At 41.7% G+C, this 12803-nt stretch overlaps 1 protein-coding gene across 1 annotated transcript in view; it reads left to right on the top strand.

Annotated features, from left to right (window-relative positions):
• The window catches only part of FMN2 (formin 2), a 357570-nt gene extending 346050 nt beyond the window's left edge, over window positions 1-11520 (top strand). Inside the window, exons 17-18 of the mRNA XM_070782159.1 lie at window positions 8432-8513; window positions 10014-11520. Of these exons, the coding sequence (XP_070638260.1) occupies window positions 8432-8513; window positions 10014-10040 (109 nt within the window). The 3' untranslated portion in view covers window positions 10041-11520. The remainder of the gene's footprint in view (window positions 1-8431; window positions 8514-10013) is intronic.
• Window positions 11521-12803: the final 1283 nt, after the last annotated feature.

Genomic DNA, 12803 nt, shown 5'->3' with positions numbered 1-12803 from the left:
CATCTTTCAGGATTTGAAATAGCTCAACTGGAATGCCATCACCTCCACTAGCTTTGTTCGTAGTGATGCTTTCTAAGGCCCACTTGACTTCACATTCCAGGATGTCTGGCTCTAGGTGAGTGATCACACCATCATGATTATCTTGGTCATGAAGCTCTTGTTTGTACAGTTCTTCTGTGTATTCTTGCCACCTCTTCTTAATATCTTCTGCTTCTGTTAGGTCCATACCATTTCTGTCCTTTATTGAGCCCATCTTTGCATGAAATGTTCCCTTGATATCTCTAATTTTCTTGAAGAGATCTCTAATCTTTCCCATTCTATTGTTTTGCTCTATTTCTTTGCATTGATCCCTGAAGAAGGCTTTCTTATCTGTTCTTGCAGGAAACCTTAAGTCATGTTAAAACACACACACACTCACAAAATAGGTAATACGTGTATATGTGATCTGAAATGACTCATGTATTCCAAATACACTTTTTTCAGATCTAATATCCTGAAAGGAGTCAGATTGTCCAAGTTTTCTCAATCTGTAGTTCTAATGGAAAAGAGATAAATCCTTAGGAACAAAGAGTGGCTATGATAATGGTTACAATAAACAAAAGGGGGAAGAAATGTGTTCGCCTTGGCCCTGGGGTAAAGCCCCATCTCTCGCTTCTGTTTTGGTGGGCCTCCACCCTCTCACCAGAATGTCCCCATCTACCGCCCCCTGGGCCCTTGCCTGGCCTCTGAATCTTCACTTAGGACCCCTCCCCATGGGCCCCGACCAGGTCGCTGCTCAAGATCTTTGCTTCTACTTATCTCAAACAGGCTTAGAAACGTGAACCACGGGCAACTGCTAGGTCAGGAGAGGAAGTCTGAGCCCTTGAGAAGAAAGCAGACATTTCCTGAGGCAAGCACAGACCTTTTACATGGTGCTTCCTATCCAGGGGGCCCGCAGTGGGGACTGGCCATCCTGGTGCTGTGAGACTGGCCGTGGGAGCACAGCACGACCTTGGACAAGGGCATTGCTAGTCTATTCAGCTGTCCAATGAACAGCCATCGGGGCAAATAAGTGCCCTCCAGTCTAGGCTCCCCTTAGTTTCTGTGGAAAGCTCTTGTTTATAATTTTTTCCTCCTTAAAAGGACCTTTAGATCATTAGCATCATGGTTGTCATCACCATCATCAAAGTTATTATACATGCATAATATTTCTTATCTGCATATTAGAATTCCATATCAAACTCAAATTTGGATGCTTTTGTCTGCTTCCTCTTCTTTAATTTTTAAATTTTTAATTGAAATATAGCTGATTTATAATGTACTAATTTCTGCTGTACAGCAAAGTAATTCAGTCATACATATATCCATTATGATTTGATATTCCATATTGATATATATTCAATATCCTGAGATATATATTCTCAGTGTTATACAGTTCTCTGTGCTATATGGTAAGACCTTGTTTTTCCATTCTATATATAATAGTTTGCATCTGCTAGTCCCAACCTCCCACTCCATCCCTCCTCCAGCCCCCTCCTTGGCAACCACAAGTCTGTTCTCTATGTAAATCTATTTCTGTTTCATATATAAGTTCATTTGAGTCTTATTTTAGATTCCACATATAAGTGATATCGTATGATATTTGTCTTTCTCCATCTGACTTACTTCACTTAATAGGGATTCACCCATCCCTGTTCCTAGATGGACCTAGAGAATGGTAAAACTCCATTGTATTGAATATATATGTACCACATCTTCTTTCCCCGTTCATCTGTCTGTGGGCATTTAGGTTGTTTCCATGTCTTGACTATTGTAAGTAGTGCTGCTGTTGGGGTGCACATTGGGGTGCATGTATCTTTTTGAATTACAGTTTTCTCTGAATCTGTGCCCAGGAGTGGGATTGCTGGATCTTCTGGTACCTCTGTTTTTCTGAGGAATCTCCATACTGTTCTCCATGGTGACTGCACCAACTCATGCTTGCTCTTTCTGAATGTTGTCTTATGTGAAGCCCATGAGCATTTTATTTTATTTCATTCTATTTTGATTTATTTTGCTTCTGGGTGTTTTGTTTGTTTATTAAAATCAGTAATAAAACACCCAGGATCCCTGATACTTTGAGTATCTTTCTAAGTTTGAAAACTTTAATCAGTTTCATCTGCCATTTTATCTTACTGAGCAATGTTGACATTCTCTGGATAATCCACCAGCTTTCTCCCCACCTCCCCCACCAAGCCATGGCGACTCTGCATTTACTCAAAGGGCAGGTGGCACTCTCCCAGCATGAGCCATCGTGTTGTCCAGAGGTTACACTTGACAACATGAAACTAAGGCTCAGAGGGGAATGAAGGTGTCCTGTGTTAGTGCTCAGTGAGGAAAGAGGCCTGCACTATCCTTTGGGGGCTCAGGGCAAAGGGAAGAGAGAGTTGAAGGAGTTATGGCAGTATATGTGGGCCTGTCAGACAGTGTTCTGTGAGAAGTGACGGGTAAACAGGGACTTGAAGTGAAGGAATAAAGCAGGGGTACAGTGGAAACAGTGGCAAACTTTATCTTTGGGGGGCTCCAAAATCACTGTAGATGGTCATTGAGGCCATGAAATTAAAAGATGCTTACTCCTTGGAAGGAAAGTTATGACCAACCTAGATAGCATATTCAAAAGCAGAGACATTACTTTGCCAACAAAGGTCCATCTAGTCAAGGCTATGGTTTTTCCAATGTTCATGTATGGATGTGAGAGTTGGACTGTGAAGAAAGCTGAGCACCGAAGAATTGATGCTTTTGAACTCTGGTGTTGGAGAAGACTCTTGAGAGTCCCTTGGACTGCAAGGAGATCCAACCAGTCCATTCTAAAGGAGATCAGTCCTGCGTGTTCATTGGAGGGACTGATGCTAAAGCTGAAACTCCAATACTTTGGCCACCTCATATGACGAGTTGACTCATTGGAAAAGACTCTGATGCTGGGAGGGATTGGGGGCAGGAGGAGAAGGGGACGACAGAGGATGAGATGGCTGGATGGCATCACTGACTGGATGGACATGAGTTTGAGTGAACTCCGGGAGCTGGTGATGGACAGGGAGGCCTGGCGTGCTGCAATTCATGGGGTCGCAAAGAGTCAGACACGACTGAGCGACTGAACTGAACTGATGGAGATAGAACATTCCAGCCAGGGAGAGTGGCAAGTGCAAAGCCTGAGGGAGGCAGATGCAGTGAGCATCCTGAACAGAGTGAGCAGGAGGAAAGAGGTGGAAGACGACTGCACAGAGGGGTACTGGGCCAGATCGTGGAGCCTGGTGGACCATGTGGAAGAGGCTCCAGAAGAAGCGGGTAAACCAGAGCCATGTGGCATGCTGTGGTGCTTGCAGGAGCAGGAGAAATCGGTGTCTTCACAAGGACAGGCACCATTAGGTAGTCAGTGACAGACGCCTGGTTAGATGGGTGCAGGAGAAGAGGATGATGGGTGGCTTTCTGGAGGAGCCAGTACACTCGGAGGTCAGCAGAGAAAGAAGGTGTTGCTGGAGCGGGAAGGAGTGAAGGATTTTTTTTTTTTTAATGGAGGAATCAACAGCATATTTTTAGCCTGAAAGGAATAATCCAGTAGAGGAAAAAACTGTGGTTTTGTTCTCCCTTAATATGTATATTTCCTAGATGCGCTCTTGCCTTGTATTGCCCACATCTTTCTAGCACAGAATTCCAAACCACTGTGGTATAAATAGCTCTGCTGTGCTCTCTTTTGAGTGTCACGGGAGGAAACGTGATAAACTCTCTCTCTGTCTATAGTCTAATAGTCTACGGTCTGTGTCTATGTCTAATAGTCGTTGGAGGCTTCACTGGTGCCTCAGACAGTAAAGAATCTGCATGCAATGAAGGAGACCTGGGTTCCATCCCTGGGTCAGGAAGATCCCCTGGAGAAGGGAGTGGCTACTCACTCCAGTATTCTTGCCTGGAGAATTCCAGTTTTCTTGAGCTCCAAAATCAATGCAGATGGTGACTGCAGCCATGAAATTAAAAGACGCTTGCTCACTGGAAGAAAAGCTATGACAAACCTAGGCAGTATATTAAAAAGCAGACTGTTTATAATAGCCAGGACATGGAAGCAACCTAGATGCCCATCAGGAGATGAATGGATAAGAAAGCTATGGTACATATACACAATGGAGTATTACTCAGCCATTAAAAAGAATACATTTGAATCAGTTCTAATGAGGTGGATGAAACTTGAGCCTATTATACAGAGTGAAGTAAGCCAGAAAGAAAAACACCAATACAGTATACTAACGCATATATATGGAATTTAGAAAGATGGTAACAATAACCCTATGTACGAGACAGCAAAAGAGACACTGATGTATAGAATAGTCTTATGGACTCTGTGGGAGAGGAAGATGGTGGGAAGATTTGGGAGAATGGCATTGAAACATGTATAATATCATGTATGAAACGAGTCGCCAGTCCAGGTTCGATGCACGATACTGGATGCTTGGGGCTGGTGCACTGGGACGACCCAGAGGGATGGTATGGGGAGGGAGGAGGGAGGAGGGTTCAGGATGGGGAACACATGTATACCTGTGGCAGATTCATTTTGATATTTGGCAAAACCAATACAATATTGTAAAGTTTAAAAATAAAATAAAACTAATAAAAAAAAGCAGAGATATCACTTTGCCGACAAAAGTCTGTATAGTCAAAGCTATGGTTTTTCCAGTAGTCATGTATGGGTGTAAGAGTTGGACCATAAAGAAGGCTGAGCATGGAAGAATTAATGCTTTTGAACTGTGGTGCTAGAGAAGACTCTTGAGAATCCCTTGGACATGAGATCAAACCAGTCAATCCTAAAGGAAATCAACCCTGAATATTCATTGGAAGGACTGATGTTGAAGCTGAAGCTCCAATATTTTGGCTACCTAATGAGAAGAGCTGACTCATTGGAAGAGACCCTGATGCTGGGGAAGACTGAAGGCAGGAGGAGAAGGAGATGACAGAGGATGGCATCCCTGACTCAATGGACATGAATTTGAGCGACCTGTGGGAGATGGTAAAGAACAGGGAAGCCTGGCTTGCTGTAGTCCGTGGGGTCACAAAGAGTCAGGGATGACTGAGTGACTGAACAATGACACTACAAAAGCCATGAGAAAAGCAAGCACTTTTTTTTAATATAAATTTATTTATTTCAATTGGAGGTTAATTACTTTACAATATTGTAGTGGTTTTGCCATACATTAACATGAATCTGCCACGGGTGGACATGTGTTCCCCATTTTGAACCCCCCTCCCACCTCCCTCCCCTTCCCATCCCTCTGGGTCATCCCAGTGCACCAGCCCCAAGCACCCTGTCTCATGCATCGAACCTGGACTGGCAATCCATTTCACATATGATAATATACATATTTCAATACCATTCTCCCAAATCATCCCACCAACAGAGTCCAAAAGACTGTTCAATACATCTGTGTCTCTTTTGCTATCTTGCATACAGGGTTATCATTACCACCTTTCTAAATTCCATATATATGTGTCAGTATACTGTATTGGTGTTTTCCTTTCTGGCTTACTTCACTCTGTATAATAGGCTCCAGTTTCATCCACCTCATTAGAACTGATTCAAATGTATTCTTTTTAATGGCTGAGTAATACTGCATTGTGTATATGTACCACAGCTTTCTTATCCATTCATCTGCTGATGGACATCTAGGTTGCTTCCATGTCCTGGCTATTAAAAACAGTGCTGCGATGAACATTGGGGTACACATGTCTCTTTCCCTTCTGGTTTCCTCGGTGTGTATGCCCAGCAGTGGGATTGCTGGGTCATAAGGCAGTTCTATTTCCAGTTTTTTAAGGAAGGCCTGAGCAGGAAGGGACTGGGGCCTCTCCATCCCCACTTCCCTCAGTATTTTTCCTCTTACTTCTGCCAGCTCACCTCCAGGGACACGTTCTTTTTTCCTGCCTAAAGTGTGGGGGGAAAGTCTTGTCAGAGTTTTGTTGAAAGAGAACTGGCATTTGGGAGCAGCATTTGCTAGGAGGCTTAGGATAGATAGGCCTGCTCACAGAGCTGCCCACAAGTGCCCACATCTCCTGCTTCCAAGCAAGCACATCCCAGGGAGACTAACCTGGAACAGAACCACCTGGCCCGGGAGCTGCTTTTCCGAAATTCCTCTGCACCTGACTTTGAGAATCCTCTCTGCTGTCTGGTGCCCAGGGCCCAGCTCCCAGCTCAGCCGTGTGTGCAGCCAAGAGTCTAGGGACACAGGAACCACTTGCCCCATCAGTCACGTTCATATCCAGAGCCTGAACCAGTAGGGTGGAGGAAGCTCTGGCCTCGGTGGGGAGTCCTAGGGCAACAGGGTCCCCTGCAGCACTCCCAGGTTATTCCGTACAGAGTCCTTGTTCTCAGCCCCATTTCCCCTTGTAAGGGAAGTATGGAAAACTAAGATTTCTCTTTGAAAGCCCTCGGGGCACAACTGCCCTGAATCCTGAGCTGGGGCAACATCCTTGGCATCTGTGCACACCTGTGACTCTTGCCTGGGTTTCAGGGCCCTCAGCCCTGCACCGACTCAGGCATCCTGACCACACTCTCTAGTTCTCCTGCTGTAGGAATGGCCACACTTGTTTTCTGTGTAAAACTTAAAATGTTTGTATTAGACTGGGCTTTCTGTGATACTTAGAAAATAAGATAGTAAGAAAATTAAGATGCTTTGGTGGTCTAAATACTTGTGAAGTACGTTTTTTTTTAATATTACAAAATGCCTTAAAGAGTTCTAGGTAAATTTAAGAGAGGATTTATTGGATTTTCACTAACTGTAGGGGAAAAAAGCAAAAAGAATTAGTTTGATCCATCGTGCCTCAGTAACCTCATAGCTGCTGCACTCAACGAATTGTTTCATTCTGTTGTTTAAAAACAGGGATTCATTCAGCTGCATAGGAGATGAAATCTGTCATTAGAAACTTTGCCATCAGGCTTAAGAAATACATTTATAACTCATTTCTTTCAGGAACCAGGTTTCAAGATCTCCATAAGAAGTCTTTTATTAAGATAAATCACAGCTTTGTCAGTTTCTCCAGAAGTACTCTATTTTTAATTCCCAAGGAGAATCAAAATAATGAAAATAAATTAACCTAGTAGGTTATTTTCTTTCTAATGGCACCTGTTTTTATTAATAGAATTCCAGTCTACATATTTCTTGGGCTTCCCTGGTGGCTCAGGCGGTAAAGAATCTGTCTGCAATGCAGGAGACCTGGGTTCAATCCCTGGGTTGAGAAGATCCCCTGGAGAAGGGAATGGCAACCTATTCCAGTATTCTTGCCTAGAGAATTCCATGGACAGAGGAACTTGGAAGGCTGTAGTCCATGGAGTCACAAAGAGTCGGACACAACTGAGCAACTAACACACATATTCCTTACTATTTGCTTAGTAGAAGCAGTCATTCATAACATTGTATAGCATTTTATAAGAACTTTTAGTGCCTTTTTTTTTTTTAGCTGCACTAGGCCTTAGTTGCCACACATGGGCTCTTTACTTGCTGCATGCAGACTCTTCCTTGCAGTGTACAGGATCTAGCTCACTGCCCAGAGATGGAACCTGGGCCCCTGCACTGGGAGCGGCCCCTGGGTCACCAGGGAAGCCCTCTAAAGGACTCTTAAAGTGAAGCTTTCTGGATGTTTGCAGCAGCTCCGGGCAGTCCTAGTAGTGATACTCTTCTGCGTTCTTGAGCCCTTGTCCTCCCCGAGGGACACAGGGGGCCAAGCGAGCAGATGCTACCCCAGCATCAGACAGCAGGGCGACCTGCTGTGCAACCTCCCTTCCAGTGATGTCCTCTTTTAACTGTTCCTCTGGTAAATTCAATACTGTTTTCCTTGGATCATGTGTTTAAAAGGAAATCCTAGATGAGTTCAAACATTACTGCTCAGTCTCTATTTTCTGTTTTCAAATGACTGGTCCCCATGCTTGATGACGCTCAATTAAAAAAGAAAAAACGGTCCCAAGTATTCATTGTATAGATTTCCATGCCTGGGGAAACATAATGTGGAAACTGAATCTGAGATCATTTTAAATAAACATATGAGTTCTTATATGATGCTGCTTATTTCACTAATGCTTCTGATTTATACGGTAGTGCCATCCCCTTTTATGTAATGGAGCCAATCTCAGCACCTCACCTGAATATGAGGGATATTTCTTTATTTTCCTGTGTGTAAGACTCCTTTAGTATGCCTAAAAATATAAACGTGCTTGTGTCCTATTCCATTCGACCTTCTTTGATTCCAAGTTAAGAGCCACTGGATGAATTCACCTTTAACTCTATTATGGTTTTAAATCAAGTATCAGGTAACATTCCTGTGTATGTGGTATTATTTTTCTCTAATAAATCAAATCCTTCATGATACTTGCTCACCTACTATAGATGGACTGTAGTGATCTTTCTAAGTCTTTGTTTATATCATGTGTTTTCTCCCCATCCAGAGTAAAAGAAGCTGAAGAGGTGTGTAGGCAGAAAAAGGGAAAGTCACTCTATAAAATAAAACCAAGACATGACTCTGGAATTGTAAGTATTTATTCTGTTTTTTGATTTGTGGTTTTCTCTGGCTTTTAAACACTCTTTTCTCAGAATATACAAATCCACCTAATAACATTTTAATCATCTTCCTCTTAAGTTTGAACAAATAGTGAGCTTCCAACTTAGAGAATCTCCTTTTCCTTCTGCCTGTAATCAGGTACCAGAGGCTAAAAGAATCTCGGTGTTCAGCATTCAAAGCCTAACCATCAAGATGGGTCCACTGAGGGGGTGCATATATGTGGGGGGCTGCTGGTGGAGTTGGGGCCATCTTTCACTGTCCTCATCATACATGGGTCACAGCACAGCTGATGTAATCCCATGAGCACCCTTGGGGCCTAGCACAGGGAGTGCAGGTGCAGCATTGTTCTTTGCTCAGACCAGGGGCTCAGGCTGCACAGGGGCTACCAGCAGCTGTCAGCCCACAGCCAAGCGTAACAAGCCAAGCTCTTCCCTCTTTGCTCATTTCTCCCTTCAAAATAAAACACCAGGTTGTGCACCAAGAAGGGAAGGGTTTGGTGGACATGATGAGTCCACGTGATGCTGTCTTATGTTTTGTTGAATGTTTGAGGGATTATCACTTGGCACTACAGAGCAAGTAAATGCTATTTTAAATGAACAGTTGGGTTAGATCTTAAAATAGCATTTTGAATTAGTTAGTCTAATATAGTGTAAATGGAAGATACTCAAATAACCAAAATTGGGCCACAATTAAACAGCTTTATTTAGAAAAAATTAGAAATTATATCTGCATTTAAAAGATATTTCCCCTTCCGTTTCTCTGTACCAAAATCTTATTGAACAACAAGTATTATATTATGGTTTGGTTTATCTTCTGTCTTTTTGATGAAAGTATATCTTCAAGTACATGTATAGAATGAGAAGGAATAGTTATTTATTAACCACAATTATGCTGTTATAAGGATAGCAGAGAATTAAATTACATTAAGAATGAGATGAAAGTGTGTTAGTCACTCAGTTGTGTCTGACTCTTTGTGACCCCATGGACTATAGCCTGCCAAGCTCCTCTATCCATGGAATTCCCCAGGCAAGAATACTGGAATGGGTCACCATTCCATTCTCCAGGGGATCTTCCCGACCCAGGGATCGAACCCGGCTCTCCCACATTGTGGGCAGATTCTTTACCATCTGAGTCATAGAAGAGAATTAAATCACATTAACAATGAGATGAAGCCTCAGTTCAATTTTAATATTTATGTGTTTGGACATAAGACTGAAAATGAGAACAGTGAGCTGATACTCTTTCACATCGATTAGAAGCTAAATTTTGAAACATTTTTTTCCCTCAAAAATATTACTGAAAATTCTGAGATAAATAGATTTTACTTATATGTTTTTTCACTTATGAGCTGTGGATCTTTAACCTTTTCTCAAAGAATTTGATCCAAATGAAAATGCTATTCTAAACTCTATACATTCTTTAAAGTTATTTCTTCTAACTATTTCTTTTACCTGGTGCATTTATTTCAGAAAGCAAAAATAAGCATGAAAACCTGACTAATGAAAAGCAGAACAAAAATGAGTCACTGAAGCCACTTCCACAGAATTCAGCCAGCCTGAGGGCAGGAAGGAAACTCATCATTTTGATCATGTTTCTTCTTGGCCTCTTGCATAATCTTTATGTTTTCCAGACAGTTTACTGATTGTTGAATTCTACACTGTATTCATATAAAAATGCAAAAGCAGTAGACCAGTGGAGAATGTGACACCTTTTCTTTTTGAAAAAGTTTATGGTATTTTACCAATAGACCAAAACAGCATGTGTAAGAGGCAGTATCTGCATTAATTCTGAACATGCGAAACAGTAACCTCCAACTTACTGTTGTGAGAATATTCCCTGTCACAGCGAAACACTCTTTCTCCTGATGACCAGTACTCCACGTCACTGCATTTAGATTTATGGTTAACATGTTATTTCTAGTGACTTGTTTGTATCAGTTTCACATCTGCATATAAATTTTCTATTTTAAAATTGAGGTACCATTTATATATGTCATAGATAAGGCTTTCCCAGCTCTTGGGTTGGTCTCTGTAACTATATATTTGTGAAAGAAGATTATCATTTTTTTTACTCATCAGACAATGAATAGAAAAAAATATAGCAAAAGGAAAACCCTTTCTATACATCATTTAATATAGGCAGGAATTATAATTTTAAGTTAAATGAGGGTCTTTATCAACCATGTCCTTTAGGACCTACATAAAGCCAATCTGCAGCAAAGGCCAATTAAACCAAAATCGTGCCTCTCTGTAACTTTTACCATTGCCCTTCTCAAAGAAAATGACACAGTGCTTTTAAATGATCCTCATAAAATTGCCAAACATGACAACTGTTGGCAAAAAAAAAAAAAGAGTAACTTTAAATGGATTGATATCTACCTAGGACTTGTTCATTAAACCCACCTGCCTGAGTATTGTGACTTGATTGGGGTTTCCTTTATGTGTTACGGCAGTTAATCAAAAGCTATGAAATGAGTATGCAAGAGTTTATGATCTAAAGGAGCCTAAGAAAATATTTTATTTTAGTTTGAGAGGGGAAAAGTATAACTCCACTCTTTCTGAGAGTATTTTAAAGTCACTTCTGAAGCATTGTGATGGCTTTGTCTAACATTAATAGATTTTTAAAAATGATATGTCTTGGGGTATGGCTATAAATAAAGGGGAGAATCTGTTGCTATTGCAAACCAATGATGGAAGCAACTTACAAAGAAAATCTGAATTGTAACTATGTTTCTATTTATGTAAAATACTGTCCTCACCTTTCAGTCTGTAGTTGATGTGCACAGACACAGTGGTGGCTCTCGGGTTGCTGTTCTGCCGTCTTCCTGTCTCCTTCAGTCCCTCCATGTGTATATGAACTTCAATGATACAATGGGGCGTTTAACAGAGATTGCTATGTGCAATACTGTATTTAGTGTTTCTATTTTAATTTTTCTAGGATGTTAATTTATATGAAAATAAAATGCATAATAAAAGAGTTCTGTGCCTATTGTGTAATATAACCTAAAAGCACATGCAAAATATTTACCCCAGAGGAGAATTAAGTTAGAGCATCTGTGTCCAAAGACTTTTGAAAGTTCTTATTTCAGGCTGAACAGTTATTAGTGAATAGTGAAAGTCACTCAGTCGTGTCCAACTCTGCATGGACTACACGCATGGACTACACAGTCCATGGAATTCTCCAGGCCAGAATACTAGAGTGGGTAGCCGTTCCCTTCTCCAGGGGATCTTTCCAACCCAGGGATCGAACCCACGTCTCCTGCATTGTAGGTCGATTCTTTACCAGCTTAGCCACCAGGGAAGCCTGAACAGTTATTAGCAGCTAAGTATTTAACAAATGCTGGTTTGTAAAGATAAAATAATAATTCTGCTACACCAAAACATATTTTCTTAAGTTCAGATTTTCTTAATGCAGTTTTAGGGACGAAGTATTTCCCCCTTTTGGAAATACCAGTATGTTAATACCTAAGAAGTCTTTTTTCTATAAGTTACAAATTAGTTGCAAAAATTCATATGATGTAGATTAAATGGTGATAAAAATTGAGTTGATCTCAGTGAGGCAACTCACTTCCCTGGTGGCTCAGACAGTAAAGCATCTGCCTATAATACAGGAGATCAGGGTTCGATCCTTGTGTTGGGAAGATCTCCTGAAGAAGGAAATGGCAAGCCATTCCAGTATTCTTGCCTGGAAAATCCCATAGACGGAGGAGCCTGGTAGGCTACCGTCCATGGGATCGCAAAGGGTTGGACCAGACTGAGCGACTTCACTTCACTTCACTTCACTTCAGTGAGGCAGCAGTGAGTGGTGGCGCGAAGTGAGATCTAATTCCCTGCCCAGGAACTGACCCTGGGTAGCCTGAACGAAAACCAGGAATCCTAGCCACCAGGCCAGCAAGGGCTAGAGGCTAGAAGCTAATTTTCCCTGGATCTTTGCCGCCAGTGAAAAATGCATTTACCATGGAGGCAGAAACTGTAAATGCAGGTACAAAGTTTATTATTAGAAACATAGCACAGCAACATGTGGGAAAGAACATAGAGAAACAGTTGGTTTAGTTAAGACAGAAGCAAAACAGAGATACACACCTGGAGAGAAAGGAGCGCAATCAAGAGTTGGTTAAGTCATGTACGTAGGCCAGTTTTTCTGGGTCTTTGTCTTCCTTTCTGCCAATTTTCTGGTTTCTTTTTTCACATCCGACCTATCCTGAGACTCTCCCCTGGTGTGCACTCACCCCTCAGCTAAGATGGATCTCGAAGTGGAAG

Source organism: Bos indicus, chromosome 28 (assembly GCF_029378745.1).
Source record: "Bos indicus isolate NIAB-ARS_2022 breed Sahiwal x Tharparkar chromosome 28, NIAB-ARS_B.indTharparkar_mat_pri_1.0, whole genome shotgun sequence".
Classification (NCBI taxonomy): Eukaryota; Metazoa; Chordata; class Mammalia; order Artiodactyla; family Bovidae; genus Bos; species Bos indicus.
Note: the sequence above shows the minus strand (reverse complement) of the source record. Positions and strands in the feature narration are given on the sequence as shown.